This window comes from Capricornis sumatraensis, chromosome 6, assembly GCF_032405125.1.
Source record: "Capricornis sumatraensis isolate serow.1 chromosome 6, serow.2, whole genome shotgun sequence".
Classification (NCBI taxonomy): domain Eukaryota; kingdom Metazoa; phylum Chordata; class Mammalia; order Artiodactyla; family Bovidae; genus Capricornis; species Capricornis sumatraensis.
The window spans coordinates 13,381,264-13,397,053 of record NC_091074.1 but is presented as its reverse complement, the minus strand read 5'-3'; the positions used below and the strand labels follow the sequence as shown (position 1 = coordinate 13,397,053).

Genomic DNA, 15,790 nt, shown 5'->3' with positions numbered 1-15,790 from the left:
CTCTGAGTGCTGGGCTTGATGTGATGGGACCTTGATCAGGTGCAATTAGTGTTGTGGTGTTTACTTTTAAGAAAGTGATGTCCCAGAGAGACCTGGAGAAGTCCATTTAACTCTGTCTCTGTCATGTTTCTGCTCTGCCCTGTCCCCAATCTGTCATTTTACACTGCCTCCAACATGCATGGAGTATAAACATTCCCTGTGTTCCTTTAAGCATGCGGCTAGCGCCTGCTGAGAGAATACTGGCCTGCTTTCTGGAGGGTCCAAAATGTAAATATTTAACTTCATGGCTTTTATCATCTAATCTCACAGTGGCCCTGATGGCTGGTCCTCTCCTGTCCCCCCAGATTCTGGGAAATGACACACAGAATTCTTGGCTCTCGGGCTTGCCTGAGAGTTCACCAAGTCCTAGTTTTGCTCTGTTGTTGCTACTGTTCTTTAATATAGACTTCATTCATCAAAGCTATACAGTTTTTATTTAATAAATTTATTTATTTTTAATTGGAGGATAGTTGCTTTATATTAAGTTGGTTTGTGCCATAGGTCAGCATGAATAGCTATCTAGGTATACATGCGCCCCTCCCTCTTGTGCCTCCTCCCCCCGCTTCTACTCTGTCCCACCCCTCTAGGTTGTCACAGAGCACTGCCTTTGAGCTCCCTGCGTTGTACAGCAAATTCCAGCTGGCGGTCTCTTTCACATATAGTGACGCATGTTTCAGCGCTACTCTCTCAGCTCTTCCCACTCTCCCCTTCTCCACTCAGCTCTTCCCACCCTGCCCTTCTCCACTGTGCTCATAAGTTCACTCTTCTCTCATCATATCCAAAAATATATTAGGTGATGTGATAACTGCTGCTGCTATTAAATTCTTGAGCAACTACTAATATGCTGTTTCTTTTCCTTTTTTAAATTGGAGAATAATTGCTTTACAATGTTGCGTTGGTTTCTGCTGTACGACTAGGTGAGCCAGCTCTCTCTCTATATACGTGTATTCCTACCCTCTTGAACCTGCCTCCCGCCTCCCCATCCCACCCATCTACGTCATCACAGAGCACAAAGCTGAGCTTCCTGTGCTCTCCTGCAGCTTCCCACCAGCTGTCTGCTGTATAGATGCATGTGTGCTCAGCCGCTCAGCCGTGGGTGACTCATTGCACCTCCACGGACTAGAGCTCGCCTGTCTCCTCTGTCCATGGGATTCTCTAGGCAAGAATACTGGAATGGATTGCCATTTCCTCCTTGGGAGGATCTTCTCAACCCCAGGAACTGGACCAGTGTCTCCTACATCCCAGGCAGCTCCTGTAACACTGAGCCACCATGTGTCATGGAACATGTGCCAGTGCTACTCATTCTCTTGCTAATCCTCCTAGCAGCCTTGTGAGGCGGCTCTAATTATCATTCCCCATTTACATATGAGGAAACTGGGTGCAAAGAAGTTAAGTAACTTGTCCAAGTTTGCTTGTGTTTTGAGAACACGCACTAGGAGGCAAGCCCTGCTCAATGGTCCAGTCCTAGAGCCTGGGGTCCGTCCAGTTGGCCGTGGTGCTTCTCTGAGGCAGAAGGGAGACTTATTCTCCAGTTCCAGTCCCAGATCCTCCCTGGTAGTTGTTATTATGTCAGACGTGAGCAGCCAGCACTGGAAAGGGCACACACATGTACTCTGGTTCACCTTCAAGAGCTTCATGTGAAGTATTGTCTTCTCCACAATGTGCATTTCTTCAATATTTTGTTATAACAGCTAACACTGTCAGAGAGCTTGAGCTTCTAAGTGTCAACACCTGCTTTCTGGTTCTTTGGGAGACCTCTGGATGTGACATGTAGAATAAAACACACTTAAATATCTTTAAAAGAGGAAAGGCATCATGGAGAAATAATGAGGGCTGACAGTTTCCGCATCATTATCCTGATGACAGTAATGAGGAAGACGTGGGGATCCCAGAATCCTGTGGAAAACCTCCCCTCCAGATCTATGTGCCTTCTATTCACTCATGGATTTGTTCATTCATTCATTCAGAGTTTAGCAGTTATTCACTGAGTAGAAACTGCATGCCTGTCACTTTGCATGGTTCTGTATGTATGTGAGAGTTGGACTGTGAAGAAGGCAGAGCACCGAAGAATTGGTGCTTTTGAACTGTGGTGTTGGAGAAGACTCTTGAGAGTCCCTTGGACTGCAAGGAGATCCAACCAGTCCATTCTGAAGGAGATCGGCCCTGGGATTTCTTTGGAAGGAATGATGCTAAAGCTGAAACTCCAGTACTTTGCACCTCATGGGAAGAGTTGACTCATTGGAAAAGACTCTGATGCTGGGAGGGATTGGGGACAGGAGGAGAAGGGAATGATAGGGGATAAGATGGCTGGATGGCATCACCGACTCAATGGACGTGAGTCTGGGTGAACTCTGGGAGTTGGTGATGGACAGGGAGGCCTGGCGTGCTGCAATTCATGGGGTCGCAAAGAGTCGGACATGACTGAGCGACTGAACTGAACTGAACTGAGGGGAGCCAGCAGTGAGCCACAACCACAAAAACTCCTGTCTTCATGAATGGACCAAAGAGAATCTGTATGCACCATAGATCACTAAATTACATAGTGTGCTGTGCTGTGCTTAGTCGCTCAGTCGTGTCCAACTCTTTGCGACCTCATGGACTGGAGTCCACCAGGCTCCTCTGTCCATGGAATTCTCCAGGCAGGAATACTAGAGTGGGTAGCCATTTGCTTCTCTAGTGGACTGTCTCATCTCAGGGATCAAACCTGAATCTCCTGCATTGGCAGGCAGATTCTTTACTGTTTGAGCCACTAGAGAAGCCTCATATAGTATGCTAGGTGGTCTTAAATGTGAAGGAGAGAAAATAAAACAGGGTAAGGCGAATGTGGCATGTGGAGAGGGTTGTGATTTTATTTTATTTCTAATTCTTTTAGCTTATTATGGTCGGGTCCTTGTCTTTATCTATTTATTTATTTGTTAGACAAGGGGTTGCAGTCTTAGCTAGTGTGGTCCCAGGAGGCCTCAGAGAGCCTAAGATCACCTTCATCTTATTTAGTTATTTAGTAGGCAGAGAGACCCCGCCTCCCACCCCCAACACCTTCAGATCAGTCCCCTCTGGGGGCTCTCTACGCACCGTTTTTCACCTGGGAAAGTCTTACAGTAGGTTTTATCTTTCACTAAGTGGTGTTTTCCCAGAGATGTCTTTGACAGAGGAGACCTTCACTGCTGTGTCCAAAATATTTCTTCTATCAGCTCTGCTGCTACATGACTATTAAGGTTTCAGTGATGTTCTTCAATCCAGTTCAGAATCAGGTTGACTTACAAGTTCCTTGACCAACAAAGAGTCCCAAGGTGACCCAAAGAGAATGAGTCTGTTAAATTCACTGTCAGCTTTCCTGTCAAATTTCCTCTCAGCTCTCATCCAGCTGCTCTAGCTCACAGTGAAGGCAGTTTGACTACTTTTTTGTCTAAGGATTGTGCCTACATTTCAATTTCCCGGGATCAAACAAACAGACTCTTAATGGGAAACTGAATTTCAGGTATAATCCCAGGGTGAAAAATGAACCAAGAAACCGTGTGACTCCACCTGTTTCTTTAAAATTTTTTTTTCATTTTGAAAGATGTATCAAGGCAGTGATAGAGGAAAATAAAAAAAAGATAGCAATCCTGAGCTCAGATCATGTCTTAACCATCAGGCCTAAAGGAAATGAAATGCTTTAAAGGGAAAAAATGGGTTTCTCTTTATTTTCTGTCTTTTCCCTTTCCCCTCCTCTTTTTGGATGCATAGGAACAATCAGGGCCTTGATAATTGGCTTATAGGGATTGCTTTGGTTCATAAATAATTAGGTCTTGTGCTGACTTCCTTGCCTATTCAACACCCTACAGGCCAAATTCAGTTTAAGGGAAACTCATGGCTACTGATGAAACTTTAAATTGCTATGTCCTTGGACAAGGCACTTTTAATTAAAGGCTCAGAGGAGTCTCTGACCATTAGGAGCATAGAAACATCCCTGTGGATTAGGGTGGCCAGGCGGTTGTCTGTCGGAGAGGGGGTGGATCTGAGATATGGTGGGGCCTTACCGGCTGATCCTTTCCTGTTTCAAATTCAACACAGTTTCAATTGATTACCACCCCGCCCCCCACCACCTCCTGCATCTTTTACTAATGGGGCTTTGCCAGTTCTGCCTGAAATCCTGCACAGTTGTCAATAGCAAACAATTCTTTCTGAGGTAGCTATTGTGAAGGTGGTTGTTACTTGCTTTAGCTCCAAGACCAGGGATATATTTACAATAAAAGTTGATTTAGTGAAATCTGGAGGGACATAAAGGGACACAATGTGCAGATCAAGAACTTTTTAGAAACACATTTTTTCTCATTTTACAATCTATTCCTTAGCCACGACTGGGCTGTATCTCTGTCTTCATTGTGAAATTAAAGAAATATTAATAGTAATGCTTGGACTCAGCTTCACATAGGTTTTCTAGTTTGAATGCATTTCAGGACTTTGCTATTTTTAACAGTTCAAGTGTCAGAGAGTCTTCTTGTGATCATTTAAGATGTATCACCTGGGGGGCAGCTTTGTGTGTTTGAGGGGTTCTGTGTGAATGTAAGGGGTCATATATTTAGGCAACTAGGCTGGAGCTAGAGTGGAAAAGAGCCTTATAAATCCTGAGAAAATGTCAGAGTGCTTATACCGTGACTGTATTCTGGGGGCTGAATGCTTTTTTCGTTGCAGCATGAGAGCAAGTGTCGGTTCAGAGATGCTCGCAAGAACTGCAGCAGGGCCTAGACAGAGTCGGTGATGTGGGCTTATTAGTGATGTGGAGTTTGACATGACGGTAGTGAATGATGAAGTTTGCTTTTCTCTTAGGAAAACGGGCAGCTCTCCTCTCTTAACAATCCTATAATAATCGCTAAACATTATGTGTGTGTGTGTGTGTGTGTGTGTGTGTGCGCGCGCGCGTGCGTGTGCATTTCAACCATATTGTGCTTATGTGTGCTAAGTGGCTTTGGTTGTATTCAACTCTTTGCAACCCTGTATACTGCAGCCTGCCAGGCTCCTCTGTCCATGGGATTTTCCAGGCAAGTGTACTGGAATGGGTTGCCATGGCCTCCTCCAGGAGATCTTCCCGACCCAGAGATCAAACCTGCATCTCTTACATCACCTGTTTTGGCAGGTGAGTGCTTTGCCAGTAGCGCCACCTGGGAAGACCGCTGTACTTGCAGGTAGTATAATAAACACCTTTTCCTTTTAGTCTTTACTCAGTGAATGTCTAAGATAAGAAATCAAACCTTATCAAACTAAAGTTAGACTGCATTATCTAAAAAGGCAGTTTCAATGTAGCCTTCTAGTTACCTATACTTCCCAGCGATGGTTAATAATAGAGTTCAGGGCTCCCACTGCAAACCCCATCAAAGGGGTCTCTAGCCTTCATCAATGGCAGACTAAATAGAAGCAATCAACCTCCCCCTGCATAGACCCCAGGAGGCTGAGGGGCACTCACTGAGGAGCGGGGGCAGCCAGTTGACGTTGACCTCACAGTGGGAGTCTAGGAAGGTCAGGACCTCGCCTCGGGCCATGGACGCCCCCAGGAGTCGGGTCCGGATCAGCCCTTCCCTTTTCTTGGTGCGGACGATCCTCACTTTCGAAAACCGAGCCATGTACTCTTCCAGCTTCTCCTTCAAGTGTTCTGGGAAAGAAGAAGACAGACACAGAAGGACACGGAACATTAGCTACAGCAGACTAACTCCAGGGCATCCGTGTGGCCAGCGTGCTTGGAGAAAGCAAGAATACTGGAGTGGGGGGCCTTTTCCTCCTCCAGGGGATCTTTCCAACCCAGGAATAGAACCTGCATGTCCTATATTGGCAGGTGGATTCTTTACCACTGAGCCACCAGGGAAGCTCACAGGTTCCAGAATGCTCCATAAGATGCAAATACTGCCTTTTGTGTGAACAAGGACCAGCCAGTGCTCCACCCCAAAGTTGTTGTGGGTCTAGGACCCCCAGGCTGTAGCCTGGCCAGCCTGCGCCCAGGTGGGAATCAGCCCCAGGTCCCTGCTGGCCAGGTCAGGTGACTGTTCCAGCACATGAGCTTTTGCCAACAAGAGGGCCCTTCCAGCAAGGCTTTGCCTAGTGTTCTCTGTATTGAAAATAGTGCATATAAAACCACAGGAAAGGAAAAATACCTCCCAAATCAACAGAAGGGCTGCCCTGGTGGGTCTAGGGGTAAAAAACCCGATTGCCAAAGCAGGAGATATAAGAGACGTGGGTTCCATCCCTGGGTTGGGAAGATCCCCTGGAGGAGGGCATGGCAACCCACTCCAGTATTCTTGCCTGGAGAATCCCATGGACAGAGGAGCCTGGTGGGCTAGAGTCCATGGGGTCACAAAGAGTCGGACACGACTGAGCGACTTAGCACAAATAACAGGAACCAGGTCTCCTCCCCTGCCAGGTAACAGCAAACTGGCAAGTGACTTCAGCTCCTGGATTTGGATTTGAAGTGGAAAGTGATTTACTGTGAAAATTAGACATGGAGAGGGACAGGCGGATGAGATGCTACATAATCATTTTGGAATTGGCTAAGATTGGGAAAAAAATTGGAAAGGTTTCTTTGCCTAATTAAAAAATCTGTAAACAAAACGAAATGAGATAACTTATTTATGGAATAAAACATTTCCTACTGGCTGTGATAAAATACATTTATCTCTCAGTTCCTTTGTATACCAAATAAGTATATTTTGGTAGCTTTCTGTGGGATATGTGCTCATGTAATTGACATCATCTGCTCTCAGCCTCCCACATGTAAAACCTTAGGAGGGCTTTCCTGGAGTTTGTAACAAGTAGAGTCTGATATTCATTGAAATAGAATCTTAGCATGTTGTATGTTCTGTAGGTTTCACTTTCAAACTGTCTCTGCTTGTTTGCAATCAAAGGTAATATTATTAAGTCTGCTTCTGTGATTTCTAACAATAGCAGTTCATGGAAGGATTTATGATCTTGCCTTTTTTTTTTTTTTTTAATTTTGGCTCAGTGGTAAAGAATCTGCCTACCAATGTGGAAAATTCGGGTTCAGTTCCTGGGTAAGGAAGATTCCCTGGAGAAGGAAATGGCAACCCAGTCCAGTATTCTTGCCTGGAGAATCCCATGGACAGAGCAGCCTGGTGGGCTACATTCTGTGGGGTTGCAAAGAGTCAGACATAACTGAGCACGCAGGCACGGTTGCTTTGCAATGTTGTGTTCATTTCTGCTGTACAGCAAAATGAATTAGCCGCATGTATACATATATCCCCTTTTTGAATTTCCTTCCCATTTAGGTCACCATAGAATGGCACCCCACTCCAGTACTCTTGCCTGGAAAATCCCATGGATGGAGGAGCCTGGTGGGCTGCAGTCCATGGGGTCGCTAGGAGTTGGACACGACTGAGCAACCTCACTCTCACTTTTCACTTTCATGCATTGGAGAAAGAAATGGCAACCCACTCCAGTGTTCTTGCCTGGAGAATCCCAGGGACAAGGGAGCCTGGTGGGCTGCCGTCTCTGGGGTTGCACAGAGTCAGACACGACTGAAGCGACTTAGCAGCAGCATGAATTAGCCGCATGTATACATATATCCCCTTTTTGAATTTCCTTCCCATTTAGGTCACCATAGAATGGCACCCCACTCCAGTACGCTTGCCTGGAAAATCCCATGGACGGAAGAGCCTGGTGGGCTGCAGTCCATGGGGTCACTAGGAGTTGGACACGACTGAGCAACTTCACTCTCAATTTTCACTTTCGTGCATGGAGAGGGAAATGGCAACCCACGCCAGTGTTCTTGCCTGGAGAATCCCAGGGATGGGGGAGCCTGGTGGGCTGCCGTCTATGGGGTCGCACAGAGTCGGACACAACTGAAGCGACTTAGCAGCAGCAGCAGAGTTCTGAGTAGAGTTCCTTGCACTATACAGTAAGTTCTCAGTAGTTACCTATTGTATATGAAGTATCAATAATGTATATTTGTCAATCCAAATCTCCCAATTCATCCCAGCCCAACCTCTGTCCACCGCTTGGTGTCCACAGGTTTGTTCTCTACATCTGTGTCTCTATTCCTACCCTGCAAATATGTTCATGAGTACCATTTTTCTTGATTCCAAATGTATGAGTTAATATATGGCATTTCTTTTTCTCTGACTTGCTTCACTCTGTATGACAGCCTCTAGGTCCGTCCACATCTCTGCAAACCTCACTGCTCTTCTGTCAGTTGTACCACTGTGAGTATCATCTTGACAATCCGACTGCATTCTCTGCTTGACTCCCTGACCCCCAAGGACTAAAGTAGTCTTTTTTCAAGGGAGAGAGGATTAATCCTTTGTAGCTGCCTGTGAGAAAGTTTTTCTTTCTAGAGGAGGTTTGCCTCCCACATGTCCCAAGGCAGAGGGTTGTCAGAAGCAGAGGGTTGTTGCTCACCTGCTAAGGACTGTCCCCACTTGGGCTTGATGCTGCCACACTTTCCAGTTTATCGGGGACTCTCTGAACCCAGTTGGGAGATCTCTACATGTTGCCATTCCCTCTCTGTATGTTTTCTGATTCTGTGTATTTTTCATCAAAGTCCATTTTAATACACTAAGAAGACTGTCAGGTATGAATGCACTAATCTCAAGGGGTTTGACCCCACGGCGAGTCCACTAAATGTTCAAATCAATTCCTCTAATTTGAACTTTGTGGTAATAATTAGGTTGCTTTGCCTCCGAGTAATGACCTAGTTGACTGGCCCTTGGAGGGGTCTGTTTTTTCTTAGTAGTCCAGTTATAGCATTTAATTAACCATAGCTCACTGTGAAGAAGATATTATCCATCTGATTAGCAAATTAGACTCTCATACAAGGAAATTCCTGCAGATGGTGGAGATGCCTTTAAATTTAAAACATTTTTCATTTCTTTTGTATGAACAGTTTTGAGATTCATTTCAAAGCCTTACTCAAATGATTTTAAACATGCTTTGGTATTACTTAAACACAGCATCTTTGAAGATCCCTTTTGAACTCATTTAATGTAAAGAATGACAGGAGAATTTATGATATCTTTATAAAAGAGACATTTCTTTTTTGACTAGGAAACATTTGTAGAACCATTAACTTTTTTTTGGTTGGTGGCCCTAGACTAGCAGTGGAAATATTACTGTTAAAATCCACTAAGTGGTACCCTGATGACCTGGAAAAGTTAATATAATTTCAAATATACCAATTTTTGCCCAAAGTTTATGATATCAGTGGGAGGCAGTAATGAAATGTTGAGTTATACTCATTACAATTTGATGTCTTGCTACTGTTGATATTAAGTACAGCGGTTTTCTGAATGTATTTTCCCTTTTTTACTAGAGATTTCACTATGCTCCATGAACTTTCACATTCATTAGTATATTTATTGTTCAGGATAGCAACTAAGTGCTAAAAAAGTTGCCTTCAGTGATTTGCAGTCGAGAATCAAGAACATGAGTTCTAGACCTATCCCTCACCTATTACTATATCTTCAGTTAAGTCATTTCAGGTTTCCTCACCTGTGGAATGTGATGTGTGTATGTGTGTTCAGTGTCTGACTCTTTGTGATCCCACAGACTGTAGCCCACCAGGCTCCTCTCTCCATGGGATTTCCCAGGCAAGAATACTGGAGTGGGTTGCTGTTCTCTTCTCCAGGGCATCTTCCCAACCCAGGGATCGAACCCGCATCTCCTGCTTGGCAGTCAGATTCTTTACCACTGAGCTACCTGTGAAGCCATGGAATGTGATGAGTTGATCTTAAATATTCCTTCCAATTCTATGATTCTGTGATTGCCCTTGTCACGTTTTACTTATGCTGTAGATCTAGTCTATCAAGTATTTCATTTTTCCTAAAAAGCATCCTAGAGGTTGGTCCTCCAGTGTTTCTTTGGGCCACATGTCGCATTGGAAAGCAAGAATCAACTCAAGATAAAGCCGACGTGTATCAGAGCTTTAGTCAAAAAGCAAATGCCAGGTCTTGTCTTTGGTCAACACAGTATCTGGCTGGTCTCCCCCAGCTCCTTGTCTTCAAGACTGTCACTGGGGTCAAAAATCATGACTTGGAAGCACTCTAAGTTCATCAAAGATTTAGGTCTGTTCAATAAATTAAAGTGAAAGTTGCTCAGTCATGTCCGACTCTTTGTGACCCCATGGATTATACAGTTTATAAAATTCTCCATGCCAGAATACTGGGTGGGTATTATGCTTATTATGGCAGGAAAATGTAGCAGTAGAGTCTAGACAGCTTTCTGGTCTACCTTTGAGTAATTGTCCCCAACGCATAGGGGATCTAAGTGACCAGGAGTATTACAGAGCAAGGTCTGGGTTTCCTGAGTGGAGAACTCACCAGAGGCTGGACAAAGAGCTGCCCTGGGCTCAGCAGGTTCCTTCTCCTTTGAATCCCCTAATTTAATCTCAAGGAGAGAGCAGGCGGGGCAGGAGACCCAACAGACCTGGAGATAAGAGTTCTGTGTCTAAATACATACTATGAAGCTGACATTTCTTTGATGTTTATACTCAAGTGTTGGTAGAGTATAGCGCGTGCGTTTGTGCATGCCAAGTCGCTTCAGTCATGTCCTACTCTTAGTGACCCTGTGGATTATAGCTCACCCAGCCTCTCTGTCCATGGGATTCTCCAGGCAAGAATACTGGAGTGGGTTGCCATGGCCTCATCCAGGGCATCTTCCCAATCCAGGAATCAAACCCACATCTCTTATGTCTCCTGCATTGGCAGGCAAGTTCTTTACTACTAGCGCCACCTGAGAAGCCATAGTGTATAGCAGAATATGACCTTAAGAGCACATACAGAATAAATGCTAGTTATTGTGTGTGTGCACGCTAAATTGCTTCAGTCGTGTCCAGTCTTTGTGACTCTATGGACTGTAGCCCACCAGGCTCCTCTGTCCATGGGATTCTCCAGGCAAGAATACTGGAGTGGGTTGCCATTTCCTCCTCCAGGAGATGTTCCCAACCCAGGGATTGAATTCAAGTCTCTGGTGTCCCCTGCACTGGCAGGTGGGTTGTTTACCACTAGTGCCACCTGGGAAGCCCACAGTTATTGTGGATGGTGACTCGTGATACCTTCTGAACTGGAATGTGTCATAAACACATAGAAATACATATACCTTTCTGATTCATTCTTTCACCGCAAGAATATGCTCTTAAGTATTTTGGATAATTTGAGGTCTTATCACAGTGACAAGAAGTACTTTACAGTTGGAGATTAGAGGATATCCTTACTCTTCTCAGTATACTTGACACATGTTACTTGTATATTTTAACCCAAAGAGACAGTGTTAAGGATAACTGTCTACTCAGCAGTATAGAAACTTTTTCTATATTCTTTATGCAAGAGAAATGTACAGATTTTATGTCTGCAGTTAACTCCAGAAAGCTGTCATCTCTTGACGTCCTGGTTGACCACACTGAATATGTCCCTTTTCATATCATTCACATACAGACACTTCATATTGTCTCTGGAGCACAAAAAATTCAACCAAGAACTTAAAAGAATTGCTGAAACTGTATCCAATTCCTTCTTTTATGATTTTGACTGAGATCTGTTTCTGAATGTCTTATTTTCTATTCTTTTAGTATGCAAGTCTCTTGGGAAATAGCTGTTGCTGTGGTTTAGTCACTAAGTCATGTCTGACTCTTTGTGACCCCATGGACTGCAGCATGCCAGGCTCCTCTGCCCTTGGGATTTTCCAGGCAAGAACACTGGAGTGGGTTCCGACTCTCAAAGTCTTATTTTCTATTTTTTTAATATACATAGCATCCTCAGTCACTTGGGAAATAGCTGGGGACACTGAAATGAATAGACCACATATATTCCAGCTACTGTTAAAAAAAAGAATTAGAAAGTCACCCTTAACAACCTCTAATGAACTAATGGACCCAATTAACATCAGAGAAGGAACCAGATCACTTGTTCTGTGCTTGAAACATGTCACTGCCTCTTTCTTGGCAAAGTATTGAATCTGAGTTTGATCATGCCTTTAGATATAACTACCAGGTTATAGGAACTAAAAGACTGATGAATTCGTGAAATAGCACGTCTGGGAGATAATTAGCAAAATCAAAACTCTCGAAATTTCTCCAACACTAATGGCTTGACTTCTTCAACAAATAGAAGAAGAAGAAAAGAAATGGAAAGAGAACCCTAAAGCTTGTATCTGACTCTTGGGACCCCACAGACTGTAAGACAGAAGCATGATCACTGTGAAACCCATGGATACCAAATGTTTCCCTGTTTCAGCTAAAATGTGTGATTTCTAATTTTTTTTTTTTAACAAATTTTTGTTGTTGTTGTTGTGGAATGGATTTGAGATTTTCCTCCCATGAGAATACTTGTTGTTGCAGTTTAGTCGCTCAGTTGTGTCCGACTCTTTGTCACCACGTGGACTGCAGCACGCCAGGATTCCTTGTCCTCCACTATCTCCTGGAGTTTGCTCAAATTCATGTCCAGTGAGTCGATGATGGCAACCAACCATCTCATCCTCTGTCACCCCCTTCTCCTCCTGCCCTCAGTTTTTCCCAGCATCAAGATATTTCCCAATGAGTCAGCTCTTCACATCATGTGGCCAAAATTTTGGAGCTTCAGCTTTAGTATCAGTCCTTCCAATAAATATTCAGGGTTGATTTCCTTAAGGATTGACTGGTTTGATCTCTTGAGAGTTCTTGATTTCACGCAATCTTGGGAGGAGAGAGTTGGAGACTGTTCTTTAGGACCCTTTATATTTCTGCATCTTTTGTGGATAAGGTCTACCATTTGTTCTGGATTATCTTTTCAAGGATGTTTACACAGTGAACAGATAGGGAATACAGAGATCTGTGTTTCTCTCAGGAATAAAATGCCATTTTATTTATAGCCCCAGAAGGTGGAGATAGTGTTCCCCTTGCTTCCCTGCTGCCCATTATATGAGATTTCAGTTCATTGGTTTGGAGAGGAGGGAAGGCCACTGATGAAGGACTCGTAACCTCACATGGCAGTTTTAGAGTTTCTGACCAGGATGTAGAGAGGAGTCTAGCAGAGCAGAAGTTGGTAATTACATATGCCTGGCTGTCCTGTTCCTACCCGTGGAACCGCCTGCCTCTGGCTCAACTGAGCTCCACCCCACCACTCACTGATCTCTTATGAGTCTCTCCTCTTTTTAATTCCTTTTTGTGCTTGAAAATACAACATCTCTGACATGACATGCACATTTCATAGTGGGAAACAGTGAGCTGTGTTTACCTGGAGAATTCTGATAATTTTCTGTGACCTTCCCTTAGGCCCTACATTCCCACATAGAAAGCAGGAATGAGGTGACTTCCCTGGTGGTCTAGTGGTTAAGACATCGCCTTCCAATGCAGGGGGTGTGGGTTCAATCCCCAGTGAGGGAGCTAAGATCGCACATACCTTGCGGTCAAGTAAAGCAGAAGCAATATTGTAACAAATTCAAGAAAGACTTTAAAAATGCTCCACATGAAGTAAAATCTTAAAAATAAAAAGAGGAATGGAACACATTTCAGCTCAGGGTCTCCTCTCGGGAAGGTAACCTGGACACCTCATAGCTTCCTTGGGGCCCTCTTTCTGTCCCAATTTTTTTCTCTCTCTCTTTCATCATTTGTTTAAAGAGCAACTGAATCATATTTTCAGGATAGCTTTAAATGTGTGACGTACTCAGAGTGACACAAAAGAAATGCCAAAACATCTGTTCTTGCACCCAGGGCATGGCCACAGTGGAGTAGTTTCCAGCGGTAGACTCAGTGCTCAGAATTAATTATTCTTGGAAAGCATCCTTCTCCATGGTTAGGACTATAAATGGGTTTACAGTCTTCTCTCTGGGAAATGCTCCTATATCAAAGATCGTGTGTATAATACCTTAGGAATCAAGGCCCCCAAAGTGAAAAAAAAAGTATAGGTGTCACATACATAAAAGGATTAAGGACATTTTCAGAAAACTCACAATGTGTAAAAGGGAGAGAGAGGAGAGAAAAGAAGAGAAATCCATAGTTAAAATGTTTATTTTCTTCATTTTTAAAATTTTAGAGTATATTCTCTTAGAATGGTTTCTGCAGGCTGGTAAAAAATAGATTTTCATGTGGCTCAGTGGTAAAAAATCCACCTGCTAATGCAGGAGACACAGGTTCGATCTCTGCGTTGGGAAGATCCCCTGGAGGAGGAAACGGCAACCCACACCAGTACTCTTGCCTGGAAAATCCCCTGGACAGAGGAACCTGGCGGGCTACAGTCTATGGGGTCACAAAGAGTCAGACATGATAGAGTGATAGCATAAATAGACTACTCCATACAAAATATTTTGGCATTGGGTAATAGCCTGAAAACTGCCTGTCCCAATGTGTACATGCATGAATACAAATGTTGCGTATAGCTGTGTTGCAGATTTTATTTCAGTTCACTTGTCATGCGTTTGATTTGTACATTCATTGCTTATTCCAACTGTGAACAATGTTAACTAATGTATATTTAGTTATAGCAGAAATATTCATATTCTGTTTTTCCTTTTCCACAGTATTTTCCTAAGGACTGTTTAAAAACTGATCTTGTCTGATGTTTCAAGTATTTCTTAACTAATATTTAGATTAAATATTTTTCTAAGCATCTTATTTTATTTATTTTAATTTTTATTGGAGTATGGTTAATTTACAATGTTGTATTAGTTTCAGATGAACAGCAAACTGAATCAGTCCATACATAGATCCGCTCTTTTTTAGATTCTTTTCCCATATAGTCCATTACAGAGTGCTGAGTAGAGTTCCCTGTGCTGCACAGCAGGCCCTTGTTAGTTATGTGTTTTATGTATAGCAGTGTATGTCTATCAATCCCAGTCTCCCAATTTATTATCCCCCCATTCCCTGGTAACCAACCGTGTTTGTTTTTTACATCTGTGACTCTATTTCTGATTTGTAAATAAGTTCATTTTTGCCCTCCCTTTCCTTTTCAGATACCTCATGTACACAATACCATGTGATATTTGTCTTTCTCTGCCTGACTGACTTACTTCAGTATGATAATGTCCATGTCCATCTATTCTAAGCATTTTATAGTTTTCAAAATTCATTGCAGTTAAAGGGCTTCTGTGAATGAATACATGTGACAGAATCTGAATCTAAAATTTATAGTTAGTAACTGTTCTGTTTATGTGAACCAAGAATGAGAACTGTATTTACATCAGGCAATGTAAAATTTACTGAAATTCAAGATTATTTTCCTGATATGATTCATTTTAATGTTGTAACTTTGGCCTCAAATAAAAATGTGAGTGGATACTGGATAAAATTCAGGTCTTTTCTATGACATATTTTTGCTGAGTATTTTGAACTCACCACAAATTGATGCATTTTAATACAGTATAAAAATTTCTGCTTTTTAATACTTTGCTGGGGTCCAGCCCTGGTGGATCCAGGGAATTCGAAGCGGGGAAGGCGTTGGCGAGGGAAAACTTATTTATTTAGAGATATAAGATTAGATTAAGAAGAAATAGTATAGTAGGAAAATTAAGTGGAGAAAAGAGGCTGAATAGCTTGGTATACGTGGAGAGCCAATAAAGTTCCAGACAAGGAGCTTGCACCATCTACATTAGGCCACTGGCATCTGTTTGAATATTGGAGAGTGCCCCGCCTTGGGCTCTCTCTCTTAGGGATCTTAGAAGCCAGGACAAGTAAGTAGACATGGTGAGCCTCCACACCCCAGATGGAAATTCAGCTGAAAAAGGGAGAAAAGAATGACATGGGGAAGCCCAGTATCGGTGCAAGATTCCACAAACTATTTTTCAAAATCAGCTTATATACCCC

The 15,790-nt window shown here is 43.2% G+C and overlaps 1 protein-coding gene across 1 annotated transcript in view; it reads right to left on the bottom strand.

The window, feature by feature from the left end:
* Nucleotides 1-15,790, bottom strand: part of GALNTL6 (polypeptide N-acetylgalactosaminyltransferase like 6) — a 1,456,655-nt gene that overhangs the window by 229,456 nt on the left and 1,211,409 nt on the right. The window contains exon 5 of the mRNA XM_068974511.1: nt 5,483-5,668. Coding sequence (XP_068830612.1) covers nt 5,483-5,668 — 186 coding nt within the window. The remainder of the gene's footprint in view (nt 1-5,482; nt 5,669-15,790) is intronic.